Raw genomic sequence first — 16,627 nt, forward strand, 5'->3', positions numbered from 1 at the left:
GCAATGGAGTGCTGCACTGTTGGCGGTGCCGTCTCTCGGAGGAGACGGTAAACCGAGACCCAAATTACGCAACTTTGTCGTTTCCTACCTTATAACAGTAACCGCCCTTCAAAATAAAATGTACTTAATTGGCTGTAAAGCGCTTTGGGACGTCCGGTGGTGGTGAACGGCGCTATATAAATACAAGTCTTTTTTTTTTGCACCCCAGTGTCCTTGCAAACAGCTAAGGATTAGAAATATATATGTGGAATTATAAACCAAGAAAGCACGCCTCTGGTTCATTTCTCTTTCGGTGCCTGGTTTGTTTTCCCAGGTTCAGGCACCCGGAATAGAGTCAATATTGGGAGGGGCGGCTGGGACGCGCGGATCTGTTTGCAGAGTTACAGGAGCGGAAAATGCAGCCCAGCCAGAGCCGGCACTTCAGCACTTCATAGAAACCGGGCAAATCAGCGCGGCTGCAAACGAGAGAATTATTAAAAGGCGATGGACTTTTGATAAGGGTTTAATTCTTCGGTGGAGCCCAGCGATCGGGGCTGCAGATTTTATTGCCGAGACGCGTCTCTGTGACAATGTTAAATTGCGCTTTTAATTAAACCACCCAGCCAGTCTCAATCTTTCAGGAAATTACTCTCTGATCATTGTTCTGTACTCCTGATATCCAGACTGTTGCCTCGCAACTCTCTCGCAGCCTTACATTTCACACCGGGTCGGGAGGGGAGGGTGAATCACTAGTGTTTTTAATTTATTAAAAGCCTCCCGGTGGTGTTTGGGAGCCGCTTTTGATCCCAGACTCGCCATGAAACAAGCTGCAAACTGTGGATCGCCTCTCAACCCGGCCGGATATAATCTGATGTTAAACATGTACCTGCCAGGTACAAGACCTCCTCCCTACCTGCCTGACTCTCCCTTTCCCTCCCTCTAACTCTCCCTTTCCCTCCCTCTAACTCTCCCTTTCGCTCTCTCTGTCCCTCTCTCAAACTCTCTCCTTACCTCCCTCTAACTCTCTCTGGCCCTCTCTCTAACTCTCTCCTTCCCTCCCTCTAACGCTGTCCCTCTCTCTAACTCTCCCTTTCCCTCCCTCTAACTCTCCCTTCCTCTGTCTAACTCTCTCCTTCCCTCCCTCTAACGCTGTCCCTCTCTCTAACTCTCCCTTTCCCTCCCTCTAACTCTCCCTTCCTCTGTCTAACTCGCTCCTTCCCTCTCTCCTACTCTCCCTTTCCCTCCCTCTAACTCTCCCTTTCTCTGTCTAACTCGCTCCTTCCCTCTCTCCTATTCTCTCTAACTCTTCCTTTCCCTCCCTCTAACTCTCTCTTTCCCTCCCTCCAACTCTCCCTTTCCCTGTCTAACTCGCTCCTTCCCTCTCTCCTACTCTCTCTAACTCTTCCTTTCCCTCCCTCTAACTCTTCCTTTCCCTCTCTCTAACTCTCTCTTTCCCTGTCTAACTCGCTCCTTCCCTCTCTCCTACTCTCTCTAACTCTTCCTTTCCCTCCCTCTAACTCTTCCTTTCCCTCTCTCTAACTCTCTCTTTCCCTGTCTAACTCGCTCCTTCCCTCTCTCTTACTCTCCTTAACTCTCTCTTTCCCTCTCTCTAACTCTCTCTGTCCCTTTCTCTAACTATCTCCTTCCCTCCCTCCAACTCTCCCTTTCCCTCCCTCTAACTCTCTCTTTCCCTGTGTAACTCGCTCCTTCCCTCTCTCTTACTCCCTCTAACTCTCCATTTCCCTCCCTCTATTTCCTCCCTTTCCCTCCCTCTAACCATTTCCCTCTCTCTAACCATTTCCCCCTCTCTAACTCTCCATTTCCCTCTCGATCTCCTTCACTTTCCCTCTCTCTAACTATCTCCGTCCCTCTCTCTAGCTCTCTGTCTCTAACTTTCCTTCTCACTTTCCCTCTCTCTAAATCTCTCTTTCTCTCCGGTTCTGTCTCCAACCCTCTCGCTCCTTCCCTCTCACTGTCTCTTTCCTCTGTCTCCACTTCCTCGCCTCAAAATCTCTCCTCTCTCTATCGTCTTCTCTCTCCTTCAGTGTGTCTAGTTTCACCTTCCCCTGTGCCCAGTTGTTTCCTCTTCTTCACTGCCTCTAATTCTCCTCTCCCTTCCTTTCTCTCTCTGTCCGTGGTCCGATCTCTCTTTTCTGTCTGTAGTCTTATTTCGCTCTCTCTTTAGCTGTCTCCAGTTCTCTCTATGCCCCTCTCCAGTCATATCTCTCCTTTGCTGACTCTGGTCCTATCTCTCGCTCCTCTGATGTCCTCTGTCATTTATCTTCCTGTCTATATCCTATCTCCCTCAATATCTCTAAACCTATTTTTCTTTGCTTGCCTATCTCGAATTCTCTCTCTCTCGTTCTTTAACTGTTTCTAGTCATATTTCTCTCCTCTTCACTATTTCTGGTCCTGCTGTCCTCTCTCTCCCCCTCACTAGTCACCAGTCCAATCGCTCACATTTTCGCTGTCTCTGGTCCTGACACCCAATCTCCTACCTCCTTCGCTGTGCTGAGCTCTCTCTTTCCCCCTCTCCTTTGCTGCCTTTAACTTTCGGTCTCCCTTTTCTGTCTGAAATACTCTCTGCCTCTCTTGAGCCAGTGCTTTCTCTCTACCTTTCTTCTCTGCCAAGCCCTCCACGCGTCTTTCCTTTGAAATCGATTTCACTCTCTCCCTCTCTCGCTTTCGCTTCAGCCGTTTTATAAAGAAAAAGGCTTCTGATGTCGGAAGTGAGTTTGCCGTCTTTTCCTGAACGTGTTTCCTGGATTCGGGAAAGGCAAAGCTGAGAGTGAGAAAGTCAGGAAACTATCGGTGTGTGTGTGAGAGAGAGACACACACACACAGTCCAGCCTTTGCTGTACATTCGTGGAATGCCGAACTGCATTTTATATTTTAGCAGCATTCCCCAAATTTTAAGGAGGAGATTGTGGGACATTATTATTGAACATCCGAGTTGCGCATAATATTTTCAGGGTTTTGAGATTTTTATTTGTGGTGCATATTTCACGAGCTCCTATTTCTCTCCCAGATACAACACACGACAATCTCCTGAAGGATGGGAAACACGGGACCTGGGGCGCGCTAAATCCCGGAGTACAGAAAGGTAAGGATTGTTGGGGACCGAGAGGGGCTGGGACATCGATGGAAAACACGCGTGTGTGTTCGCGGCTCTGCTCCTGGGCAGTATCCGACTCACTCCTCACTCAGCGTAGCCTGGTCACCGGGGTGAGGGTTAGTGTGGTTAGAAACCAGGGTAGGGTTAACAGGAGCAGTCACCGTTAGGGTTAGTTAAGGTTAGCAGGAGCAGTCACCATTAGGGTTAGGGTTAGTTAAGGTTAACAGGAGCAGTCACTGTTAGGGTTAGGGTTAGTTAAGGTTAGCAGGAGCAGTCACCGTTAGGGTTAGGGTTAGTTAAGGTTAGCAGGAGCAGTCACCATTAGGGTTAGGGTTAGTTAAGGTTAGCAGGAGCAGTCACCATTAGGGTTAGGGTTAGTTAAGGTTAGCAGGAGCAGTCACCGTTAGGGTTAGGGTTAGTTAAGGTTAGCAGGAGCAGTCACCGTTAGGGTTAGGGTTAGTTAAGGTTAGCAGGAGCAGTCACCGTTAGGGTTAGGGTTAGTTAAGGTTAGCAGGAGCAGTCACCGTTAGGGTTAGGGTTAGTTAAGGTTAGCAAGAACAGTCACCGTTAGGGTTAGTTAAGGTTAGCAGGAGCAGTCACCGTTAGGGTTAGGGTTAGTTAAGGTTAGCAGGAGCAGTCACCGTTAGGGTTAGGGTTAGTTAAGGTTAGCAGGAGCAGTCACCATTAGGGTTAGGGTTAGTTAAGGTTAGCAAGAACAGTCACCGTTCGGGTTAGTTAAGGTTAGCAGGAGCAGTCACCATTAGGGTTAGGGTTCAATGTTCGGCCAACATCCCCAGCATTGAAGCACTGACCACACTTGACCAGCTCCGCTGGGCAGGCCACATTGTCCGCATGCCTGACACGAGACTGCCAAAGCAAGCGTTTTACTCAGAACTCCTACAGGGCAGATGGGCCCAAAGTGGGCAGAGGAAACGTTTCAAGGACACCCTCAAAGCCTCCCTGATAAAGTGCAACATCCCCACCGACACCTGAGAGTCCCTGGCCTAAGTGGAGGAAGTGCATCCGGGAGGGCGCTGAGCACCTCGAGTCTCATCACCGAGAGCGTACAGAAATCAAGCGCAGGCAGCGGAAAGAGCGTGCGGCAAACCAGTCCCACCCGCCCTTACCCTTAACGACGATCTGTCCCACCTGTCAGAGGGACTGTGGCTCTCATTTTGGACTGTTCAGCCACATAAGGACTCATTTTAAGAGTGGAAGCAAGTTTTCCTCGATTCCGAGGGACTGCCTATGATGATGAGGTAAGTTACGGTTAGCAGGAGCAGTCACAATTAGGGTTAGGGTTAGTTAAGGTTAGCAAGAGCAGTCACAATTAAGGATAGAAAAGCAAAATACTGCAGATGCTGCAATCTGAAATAAAAACAAAAAGTGCTGGAAATCTCAGCACAAGTCAGGCAGCGTTTGTGGAGAGAAACAGAGTAAACGTTTCAGGTCGGTGACCCTTCGTCAGAACCATTGATAGGGTTAGTTAAGGTTAGCAGGAACAATAAAGTACTGTGTACAGTTTTGGTCTCCGTATTTAAGGAAGGATACACTTGCATTGGAGGCAGTTCAGAGGAGGTTCATTAGGTGGATTCCAGAGATTAGTGGGTTGAAGATAGGTTGAGTAGGTTGGGCCTCTACACATTCGAGTTCAGAAGAATGAGAGGGGATCTTATCGAAACATATAAGAAAATTAGGGGGCTCGACAAGGTTGATGCAGAGAGGATTTTTCCACTCATAGGGGAAACTAAAACTAGGGGACATAGTCTCAGAATAAGGGGCTGTCCATTTATACCTGAGATGAGGAGAAATTTCTTCTCTCAGAGGGTTGTAAATCTGTGGAATTCTCTGCCCCAGAGAGCTGTGGAGACTGGGTCATTGAATATATTTATGACGGAGATATAAACAGATTTTTGAGTGATAAGGGAGTAAAGGGTTATGGGGAGTGGGCAGGGAAGTGGAGTTGAGTCCATGATCGGATCAGCAATGATCTTATTGAATGGCGGAGCAGGCTTGAGGGGCCCCCTATTTCTTATGTTCTTATGTTTCTTATGATAATGTTAGTTAAGGTTAGCAGCAACAGCTACCATTAAGGATAGGGTTAGTCAAGATTAGTCAGAACAGTCAGCATTTGCGTTAGGTTTAATAGGGTTACCAGGAACAGATACCAGTAGGGATAGGGCTAGTTAAGGTTAGCCAGAGCAGTTACCAGTAGAGTTAGGATTAATAAGGGTTACCAGGAGAATCATCGGGAGGGATAGTGTTATCTAAGGTTAACAGGAATAGTGGAGGGATGGTTACATAAGAACATAAGAACATAAGAAATAGGAGCAGGAGTAGGCCATACTCCTGGAGCCTGCTCCGCCATTTAATATGACCATGGCTGATCTGACCATGGACTCAGCTCCCCATAACCCCTTATCCCCTTATCGTTTAAGAAACTGTCTATTTCTGTCTTAAATTTATTCAATGTCCCAGCTCCCACAGCTCTCTGAGGCAGCGAATTCCACGGATTTACAACCTTCTGAGAGAAGAAGTTTCTCCTCATCTCTGTTTTAAACGGGGGCCTCTTATTCTAAGATCATGCCCTCTGGTTCTAGTCTCGCCCATCAGTGGAAACATTCTCTTGTCAAGCCCCCTCATAATCTTATACGTTTCGATAAGATCACCTCTCATTCTTCTGAATTCCAATGAGTAGAGGCCCAACCTACTCAACCTTTCCTCATAATCAACTCCCTCGTCCCCGGAATCAGCCTAGTGAACCTTCTCTGAACTGCCTCCAAAGCAAGTATATCCTTTCATAAATATGGAAACGAAAACGGCACGCAGTATTCCAGGTGTGGCCTCACCAATACCTTAAAAAACTGTAGTAAGACTTCCCTACTTTTATACTCCATCCCCTTTGCAATAAAGGCCAAGATACCATTGGCCTTCCTGATCACTTGCTGGACCTGCATACTATCCTTTTGTGTTTCATGCACAAGTAACCCCAGGTCCCACTGTACTGCAGCACTTTGCAATCTTACTCCATTTAAATAATAACTTACTCTTTGATTTTTTTCTGGGTTTTGGAAGCACCTGGGGATGGATCAGGACTTTGGTCCGAAATGGTGGCTGTTGGTCCGACGGTTTAGCAGCACTACGGCGGGGCTGCTGGGGTTTGGCAGCAATGACAAAGAGCCTTTGGTTTGGCATCACTATGGAGGGTGAATCTGAGGATGGGTGGAATGTAGGATTTCTGTCACTGGTGTCTGTCAGCAGTGGGGAGACTATGGACCTGACTGCCCTATGGAGTGGGAGGAGTTTCCAGGTCCCACACCACTGGCTTATAAGAAATCACAATAAAGATTACATTTGGTGTTTTGTTCTTGGTTCTTGGAAGTGTATCTGTGTGTGTCTCTCTGTTTCTGTCTGCCTGACCCATTCCCTTTATCTGCATTCATTTATGTGTTGTCTCTCTGTCTAACAGGTATCAGTGATTAAAATGTTAAAATTTTTTAACTATCAACAACGCACGGTTGATAATCAGGTGATAATTTGAAGTTTTCTGTTTCCTTATAAAATTAACTCACTTTAAAAGAAATGAAATTAAGATGTGGAAATACAATCTATCAAATATTTGGCAATCATAATACTGACAATAACCCTCGGAGCCAATTTTGACATTTTTATCAGAAAAATTAGATATGTGTGTGCATGGTTCTCTCTCAGATCAATAGTTTATGGAGTATTTCTAACTTGGACACTTTCCAAAGCTAAAACAGGTAAATAATATAATCTTTCATGCTGGACAATTCTGGGCACCTCGTTTCAGGAAAGATGTAAAGGCATTAGAAAGGGTAAAGAGGAGGGTTGTAATTCTGTGGAAGTTACTGCCTCAGAGAGCTGTGGATACTGGGACATTGAATAAATTCAAAACAGAAATAGACAGTTTCTTAACCGATAAGGGGATAAGGGATTATGGGGAGCGGGCGGGGAAGTGGACCTGAGTCCATGATCAGATCATCCATGATCATATTAAATGGCAGAGCAGGCTCGAGGGGCCATATGGCCTACTCCTGCTCCTATTTCTTATGTTCTTATGTTCTTATGTAGGAGGTTTACCAGGATGTTACCAGGGATGAGGGATTTCCATCATAAGTGGAGAGTGGGAAAGTTAGGACTGTTCTCCTTGGAACAGAGAAGGTGAAACATAGATAGAAACATAGAAAATAGGTGCAGGAGCAGGCCATTCAGCCCTTCTAGCCTGCACCGCCATTCAATGAGTTCATGGCTGAACATGAAACTTCAGTACCCCCTTCCTGCTTTCTCGCCATAACCCTTGATCCCCCGAGTAGTAAGGACTTCATCTAACTCCCTTTTGAATATATTTAGTGAATTGGCCTCAACTACTTTCTGTGGTAGAGAATTCCACAGGTTCACCACTCTCTGGGTGAAGAAGTTTCTCCTCATCTCGGTCCTAAATGGCTTACCCCTTATCCTCAGACTGTGACCCCTGGTTCTGGACCTCCCCAACATTGGGAACATTCTTTCTGCATCTAACCTGTCTAAACCCGTCAGAATTTTAAACGTTTCTATGAGGTCCCCTCTCATTCTTCTGAACTCCAGTGAATACAAGCCCAATTGATCCAATCTTTCTTGATAGGTCAGTCCCGCCATCCCGGGAATCAGTCTGGTGAACCTTCGCTGCACTCCCTCAATAGCAAGAATGTCCTTCCTCAAGTTAGGAGACCAAAACTGTACACAATACTCCAGGTGTGGCCTCACCAAGGCCCTGTACAACTGTAGCAACACCTCCCTGCCCCTGTATTCAAATCCCCTCGCTATGAAGGCCAACATGCCATTTGCTTTCTTAACCGCCTGCTGTACCTGCATGCCAACCTTCAATGACTGATGTACCATGACACCCAGGTCTCGTTGCACCTTCCCTTTTCCTAATCTGTCACCATTCAGATAATAGTCTGTCTCTCTGTTTTTACCACCAAAGTGGATAACCTCACATTTATCCACATTATACTTCATCTGCCATGCATTTGCCCACTCACCTAACCTATCCAAGTCACTCTGCAGCCTAATAGCATCCTCCTCGCAGCTCACACTGCCACCCAACTTAGTATCATCCGCAAATTTGGAGATACTGCATTTAATCCCCTCGTCTAAATCATTAATGTACAATGTAAACAGCTGGGGCCCCAGCACAGAACCTTGCGGCACTCCACTAGTCACTGCCTGCCATTCTGAAAAGTACCCGTTTACTCCTACTCTTTGCTTCCTGTCTGACAACCAGTTCTCAATCCACGTCAGCACACTACCCCCAATCCCATGTGCTTTAACTTTGCACATTAATCTCTTGTGTGGGACCTTGTCGAAAGCCTTCTGAAAGTCCAAATATACCACATCAACTGGTTCTCCTTTGTCCACTTTACTGGAAACATCCTCAAAAAATTCCAGAAGATTTGTCAAGCATGATTTCCCTTTCACAAATCCATGCTGACTTCGACCTATCATGTCACCATTTTCCAGATGCACTGCTATGACATCCTTAATAATTGATTCCATCATTTTACCCACTACTGAGGTCAGGCTGACCGGTCTATAATTCCCTGTTTTCTCTCTCCCTCCTTTTTTAAAAAGTGGGGTTACATTGGCTACCCTCCACTCCATAGGAACTGATCCAGAGTCAATGGAATGTTGGAAAATGACTGTCAATGCATCCGCTATTTCCAAGGCCACCTCCTTAAGTACTCTAGGATGCAGGCCATCAGGCCCTGGGGATTTATCGGCCTTCAATCCCATCAATTTCCCCAACACAATTTCCCGACTAATAAAGATTTCCCTCAGTTCCTCTTCCTTACTAGACCCTCTGACCCCTTTTATATCCGGAAGGTTGTTTGTATCCTCCTTAGTGAATACCGAACCAAAGTACTTGTTCAATTGATCCGCCATTTCTTTGTTCCCCGTTATGACTTCCCCTGATTCTGACTGCAGGGGACCTACGTTTGTCTTCACCAACCTTTTTCTCTTTACATACCTATAGAAACTTTTGCAATCCGCCTTAATGTTCCCTGCAAGCTTCTTCTCGTACTCCATTTTCCCTGTCCTAATCAAACCCTTTGTCCTCCTCTGCTGAGTTCTAAATTTCTCCCAGTCCCCAGGTTCGCTGCTATTTCTGGCCAATTTGTATGCCACTTCCTTGGCTTTAATACTATCCCTGATTTCCCTAGATAGCCACGGTTGAGCCACCTTCCCCTTTTTATTTTTACGCCAGACAGGAATGTACAATTGTTGTACTTCATCCATGCGGTCTCTAAATGTCTGCCATTGCCCATCCACAGTCAACCCCCTAAGTATCATTCGCCAATCTATCCTAGCCAATTCACGCCTCATACCTTCAAAGTGAAGAAGTGACCTAATTGAGGTTTTCAAGATGATGAGAGGTTTCGCTAGCGTAGATAGAGAAAAAACTCTGGTGAGTGGGTCGATAACCAGAGGTCAGAGATTTAAAAACATCGAGTGGGGAGATGAGGAGAATTGCTTTTCCCTCGGAGTTGCCGGGATCTGGAATGCTCTACCTGAAAAGGTGGTGGAAACTGATTCCAGAAATAATTTTAAAAGGGAGTCAGACACGTACTTGAACATGAGGAACCTACAGGGTTATGGATAAAAAGCGGGGCTATGGGACTAACCACAACTGCTCTTTCAAAGAGCCGGCACAGGCCCGACGGGCCAAAAGGCCACTTTCTGTGCTGTAGGTTGCTATGACTCTATGAATGCTTTTATATTTTTTTATTTCTCTCTCACACGCACAGACTTTCTATTTAAATTTGAGGTCATCCAAAACTCAGCTGCCCGTGTCCTAACTCGCACCAAGTTCCGATCACCCATCACCCCCCGCGCTCGCCGACCTACATTGGCTCTCGGTTAAGCAACGCCTCGGTTTCAAAATTCTCATCCTTATTTTCAAATCCCTCCATGGCCTCGACCCTCTCTATCCCTGTAATCTCCTCCAGCTCTACAACAAGATATCTGTGCTCTTGAGCATTGCTGATTATAATTGCTCCAACATCAGGGGCCGTGCCTTCGGTTGCCTATGCTCTAAGCTCTGGAACTCCCTCCCTAAACCTCTCCTCTCTCCATCACTTTCATCCTTTAAGACGCTCTTTAAAATCTACCTCTTTGACCAAGTTTTCGGTCATCTGCCCTAATTTCTCCTCATGTGGCTCGGTGTCAAATTGTGTTTAAAACACTCCTGTGAAGCTCTTTGGCTCGTTTTACTATGTTAAAGGCGCTATATAAATACAAGTTGTTGTTGTTTATTCAGCCTTCCATCCTTCCGAGGTGGATTATATTTCAAAATCTATTTGATTCACATGAGGCCGAGAGCGGAGCTTATATTAAATATGGGTACCAGGGGAGAGTAGGGTTTAGGGAGGTGCTTGCCACACTGCGCCAAGTACTCTCTTTGGACAATTCTGGCCATTCGCTGGAGAAACACAGCACTGTCTTGTGGCACCCTCTGGTCTCTCAGTTCAAGAACTATTTCAAACAGTTTCAGGTGGGACCCACTATGACCCATGGTGTCGCCTCGCCCCCATCTCTATCTCTGTAACCTCCCCTACCCCTCCAACCCTCTGAGATCTCGGCGCTCCTCCAATTCTGGCCTCTTGCACATTTCTGATTTTCATCGCTCCACCAATTAACAGCCGTGCCTTTAGCTCCCTGGGCACTCAGCTCTGGAATTCCATCCCTAAACATCCTCCCCTCTCTCCTCCTTTAAGATGATCCTTAAACCTAACGTCTTTGACCAAGCTTTTGGTCACAGGTCCAAATATCTCCTTATGTGGCTCAGTGTCAGATTTTATCTGATAACGCTCCTGTGAAGTGCCTTGGGACATTATTACTATGCTGAAAGCGCTAGATAAACGCAAGTTGTTGTCATTGCCATAGATGTGACAATGAGTCATCTATCTATTATTACATCTAAATCTATTGGGTTGCAATGCAGAGCCATGGAAATGGGGGTCAGGGATGTTGGGGCGATGTTTGGCCACCATGACCCTTGTGTGACCTTTGGGGCGAGGAGCAGTCAGAGATGTGACAATGGACCTTTATCCCTTTCTAAATTCATTGCTGTTCAAATCAGTGTCGTGGTAAAAAGATCAGGATGCTAGATATGGGTGTGTGTGCGGGGGGTGGGGTGCTGGGGGTCACAATGGGGAGATGTCTGAAACATATAACTGCCGTGTCCTCAATATAGTCCCAAGATGACCAAGATTCAGAGTGACTCAGAGACTCAACAACCTATTTTTTGTACGCTACCGAGAATCTCCTTTTTAGTTCTTCAGTGGAAAGTTTCTCATTGTTAACAATAGTATATATGTATATTTTTAATGCGTCCTGCTCCTTTAAATCAGCTGATTGTGTAAAACATGCAAAATCTAATGCTTTCCCCATCACTACCCCGGTTTTTCATCCTTGTTTACAAATCCCTCCATGGCCTCACCCCTCCCTATCTCTGTAATCTCCTCCAGTCCCACAACTTCCCCGTGATGTCTGCGCTCCTCTAATTCTGCCCTCTTGAGCATCCCTGATTATAATCGCTCAACCATTGGTGGCCGTGCCTTCAGCTGCCTGGGCCCCAAGCTCTGGAACTCCCTCCCTAAACCTCTCCGCCTCTCTACCTCTTTTTCCTCCTTTAAGACGCTCCTTAAAACCTACCTCTTTGACTAAGCTTTTGGTCATCTGCTGCAATTTCTTCTTATATGGCTTGGTGTTAAATTTATTTGTTTTGTCTTAAAACACTCCTGTGAAGCACCTTGGGATATTTTACTATGTTAAAGTTGCTATATAAATACAAGGTGTTGTTGTTGTCATGGTACTGATTATCCTTTGCAATTTACAGTACTTCAAAGTAATTAATTGTATGTGAAACACTATGAGATGTGTTGCCATAATAACACGGATGTGTCAATTGGCAACACCTAAAGCTCTGATTGGGCCCCCTTGATGACAAGCCCTGATTGCTGATTGGTCCCCTTTCAGGACAAGACAGAACCAGCAGTTTCTCTTTGCAAAGTGTAATTCGAGCCATTCTGACTGCCGACTCCTCGGAACTGACAGCGCTCACTCTTATGGGTTAAGACCATCTCCCACCACACCACCCAAGTTCCTGACCTCCTCTCCCCAACCCAAGTTTCTAGCCTTCTCTCCCCCGCAAGTCTCTGACATTTTCCCTCCGTCCAAGTGTGCAGGCGCAGAATGGGCATGGCCGACAGCGCTCATGCGCAGAAGGACACAAAAATGTTTGTGCAGATAATTACTTCATACTAACATACTGTAGAATGCAAAGATTTCTTTCTTTCATTCTATCTTTCTCTCTCTCTTTCTCTCTCTCCTTCTCTCTTGCTCTCGTTCTATCTCGCTCTCTTTCTATCTCGCTCTCTTTCTATCTCTTTTTCTCCTGCAAAAGTAATATATTTACACCTTACCCTATGGAAACTGAGGCCAACTGAAATGATGTAACCCAGAGCAGACCAGACAATGATCTGGTGTACTGTACTGGTCTCTATGGCCCAGTACAACATTGGATTGCACTTTAAACCACTGAGCCATTGAGGGTGGGGAGGAGGGGATGTGGAGTGGGGTGGGGAGGTCACAAGCTTTGGAAGAGGGATTTGCGACATTGATAAAGGTTAATCACTAATTTAACTGTGTCAGCCGCGGCTCAGTAGGTAGCACTCTCCTGCCTCTAAGTCAGAAAGTTGTGGGTTTAAGTCCCACTCCAGAGACTTGAACACAAAATCCAAGCTGAGAGTCCCAGTGTAGTACTGAGGGAGTGCTGCTCTGTCAGAAGTGCTGTCTTTCAAATGAAAGCCATGTTTGCCCTCTCAGGTGGATGTAAACAATCCCATGGCACTATTTTGCAGGGGATTTGGCCCTCAACTGATATCACTAAAAAAAAAAGCAGATTATCTGGTCATTATCTCACTGCTGTTTGTGGGAGCTTGCTGTGCGTAAATTGGCTGCCGCGTTTCCCGCATTACAACAAGTGACTACACTTCAAAAACAAAAGTGTTTCATTGACTGTGAAGTGCTTTGGGGTGTCCTGAGGGCATGAAAGGCGTTATAGAAATGCAATTGTTCCTTTTTAACTAAGCTAATTTATCCCTCAGCTGTGGCTCAGTGGGTAGCACCTGAGTCAGAAGGTTGCAGAATGAAGCCACACTCCAGGGACTTGAGCACAAACAATCTAACCTGACTCTCCAGTGCAGTACTGAGGGAGTGCCGCACTGTCGGAGGTGCCATATTTCGGATGAGATGTTAAACCGAGGCTTCTACCGTGAAGACCAATACAAAATATTTGTTCAAAGTCTCTGCTATTTCCCTGTTTGCCATTATTAATTTCCCAGTCTCATCCTCTAGGGGAGCAATGTTTACTTTAGCTACTCTCTTCCTTTTTATATACCTGTAGAAGCTCTTACTGTCTGTTTTTATATTTCTTGCTAATTTACTCTCATAAACTATCTTCTCTCTCTTTATTTTTTTTTAGTCATGCTTTGCTGGTTTCTAAAAATGTCCCGATCCCCTGGCCTTCCACTATTCATCGCAACATTGTATGCTTTTGTTTTCAATTTGATATCATAGTTTACTTCATTAGTTAGCCATGGATGGTTCATCCTTCCCTTAGAGTCTTTCTTTCTCACTGGAATATATGTTTGCTGAGAGTTATGAAATATCTCCTTAAATGTTTGCCACTGCTCATCTACCGTCTTACCCTTTAATTTATTTTCCCAGTCCACTTTCGCCAACTCTACCTTCATCCCTTTGTAATTGCCTTTATTTAAGTTCAGGACACCAGTTTGAGACCTAGCTTTCTCACCTTCAAGGTGAATTTGAAATTCTACCATGCTATGATCACTCTTCCCAAGAGGATCCTTTACTATGCGATTATTAATTAATCCAGTCCCATTACACATTACACATTCTAAGAAACCATCCCGAATACACTCTTTTAACTCTTCCTCATGGCTACCTTTGCCAATTTGATTTGCCCAATCAATATGAAGATTAAAATCATCTATGATTATTGCCGTACCTTTCTTACAAGCCTCCGTTATTTCTTGATTTTTTTATCTGTCCTACAGTGTAGCTACTGTTAGGGGACCTATAGACTATGCCCATCAGTGTCTTTTTTCCCTTATTATTTCTTATCTCCACCCAAGCTGATTCAACATCTTGATCTTCTGAGCCAATATCATTTCTCACTACTGCACTGATCTCATCCTTTATTAACAGAGCGACCCCACCTCCTTTTCCTTTCTGCCTATCCTTTCAAAATGTCACATACCCTTGAATAATTAATTAAGCAATGCCTCAATTTCAAAATTCACATCCTTGTTTACAAACTCCTCCATGGCCTTGCCCCTCCCTATCTCTGTAATCTCCTTCAGCCTCACAACCCCCCGAGATATCTGCGTTCCTCAAATATTGCCCTCTTGCCCATCGCTCATTATAATCACTCACCCATCGGTGACCATGCCTTCTGTTGCCTAGGCCCTAAGGTCTGGAACTCCCTCCCTAAACCTCTCCACCTCTCTACCGCTCTTTCCTCCTTTGAGAGGCTTCTTAAAACCTACCTCTTTGACCAACTTTTGGTCATCTGCCCTAATTTCTTCTTCTGTGACTCGGTGTCAAATTTATTTGTTTTACATAAGAGCATAAGAAATAGGAGCAGGAGTCGGCCATTTGGCCCCTCGAGCCTGCTCTACCATTCAATAAGATCATGGCTGATCTGATCATGGACTCAGCTCCACTTCCCTGCCCACTCCCCATAACCCTTTACTCCCTTATCGCTGAAAATCTGTCTATCTGTGCCTTAACTATATTCAATGACCCAGCCTCCACAGCTCTCTGGGGCAGAGAATTCCACAGATTTACAACCCTCTGAGAGAAGAAATGTCTCCTCATCTCAGTTTTAAATGGGCGGCCCCTTATCCTGAGACTATGTCCCCTAGTTTTAGTTTCCCCTATGAATGGAAATATCCTCTCTGCATCCATCTTGTCGAGCCCCCTCATTATCTTATAAGTTTCAATAAGATCACCTCTCATTCTTCTGAACTTCAATGAGTCTCGTCCCAACCTACTCAACCTATCTTCATAAGTCAACCCCCCTCATCTCCGGAATCAACCTCGTGAACAGCCTCCAATGCAAGTATATCCTTCCTTAAATATGGAGGCCAAAACTGTACGCAGTACTCCAGTTTTGACTTATAACATGGCTGTGAAGTGCCTTGGGACCTTTTACTACATTAAAGGTACTATATGTTAAAGTTTTTGTTGAAGTTTAGAGTGGATTTGAGGGGAATTTCTTTTCACCCAGAGAGTGGTAGGGGGTCTGGAACTCACTGCCCGAAAGGGTGGTAGAGGCAGAAACCCTCATAATTCAAAAAGTATATGGATGTGCACTTGAAGTGCCGTAACCTACAGGGCTACGGACAAGAGCTGGGAAGTGGGATTGGGCTGGATAGCTCTTGGTCGGCCGGCGCGGACACGATGGGCCGAAATGGCCTCCTTCCGTGCTGTAAAATTTGTGTGATTGGCTGCGAAGCGCTTTTGGACATCCGGAGGGAATGGCAGGTGCTTGTCGAAAGTGTAAGTTTGCCCTTGGTTAACGAAGTTAATTTGCCCACGCAGGCAGCGGACAGATTCAGCTGTGGCAGTTCCTCTTGGAGCTGCTGTCTGACAGCTGCAACGTGAACTGCATCGCCTGGGAAGGGACCAACGGCGAGTTCAAGCTGACGGACCCGGACGAGGTGGCCCGACGCTGGGGCGAGCGTAAGAGCAAGCCCAACATGAACTACGACAAGCTGAGCCGGGCGCTGCGCTACTACTACGACAAGAACATCATGACCAAGGTCCACGGCAAGCGCTACGCCTACAAGTTCGACTTCCACGGGCTGGCCCAGGTCTGCCAGACCCCCTCCACCACCGAGCACGCCCTGTACAAGTTCCAGAGCAACCTGGCTCACATCCCCTTCGCCGGCATCCCCAAGCTCAACCTGGTGGCCTCCAACGTCTCCCCCTCGGGCTTCTCCTACTGGCCGGGCTCCACCCCCGCCCTCTACCCGGCTCACGGTCTGCAGCCCCCCGCCCACTTCGGCCCGGTGGCCGGCACCCACCTCGGCACCATCGGCAACATCGCCAGCATCAACAACCTCAACAACCACTATCACTGAACTTGATACTTCGTCACTGGCTCTGCAAAGCTACCCTCCTCCCCACCCCGTCCCCACCACCCATCCCCCACCCCGTCCCCACACCCTCTATTTTGCACCAGAGCTGTTAATCCTGATCAAATTTCGACTGCAAAAACAAAAAAAAAAATAAAAGGACTTTGCATCGCCACCGATGAAATGGCTTGCAAAAGCTGAAAACGCTCAACGCGCCAGAGCAGCAGCACGAGCTTAACCCTTACACTGCTGCCTCCTAAATTTCTCCAGCCGGTGTCGTGACCATTTGGCAATTGGTGCATTC

General features: G+C 46.3%; 1 protein-coding gene across 1 annotated transcript; it reads left to right on the forward strand.

The window, feature by feature from the left end:
• The first annotated feature begins 796 nt into the window (after nucleotides 1–796).
• fev (FEV transcription factor, ETS family member) lies at nucleotides 797–16,329 on the forward strand. The gene is made up of 3 exons (XM_070874356.1): nucleotides 797–872; nucleotides 3,008–3,082; nucleotides 15,788–16,329. Exons 1-3 carry the CDS (start codon nucleotides 797–799, stop codon nucleotides 16,327–16,329), a joined length of 693 nt encoding a protein of 230 aa, XP_070730457.1.
• The last annotated feature ends 298 nt before the right edge of the window (nucleotides 16,330–16,627 follow it).

Source organism: Pristiophorus japonicus, chromosome 3, assembly GCF_044704955.1.
Source record: "Pristiophorus japonicus isolate sPriJap1 chromosome 3, sPriJap1.hap1, whole genome shotgun sequence".
NCBI lineage: Eukaryota > Metazoa > Chordata > Chondrichthyes > Pristiophoridae > Pristiophorus > Pristiophorus japonicus.

Excerpts from the sequence above, each read along its gene's own strand:
- fev (XM_070874356.1), top strand. The coding sequence starts at position 797 with ATGAAACAAGCTGCAAACTGTGGATCGCCTCTCAACCCGGCCGGATAT. Across the intron at positions 873-3,007 it reads GTTAAACATGTACCTGCCAG|ATACAACACACGACAATCTC; the intron begins GTACAAGACCTC and ends TTTCTCTCCCAG. Across the intron at positions 3,083-15,787 it reads AAATCCCGGAGTACAGAAAG|GCAGCGGACAGATTCAGCTG; the intron begins GTAAGGATTGTT and ends TTGCCCACGCAG.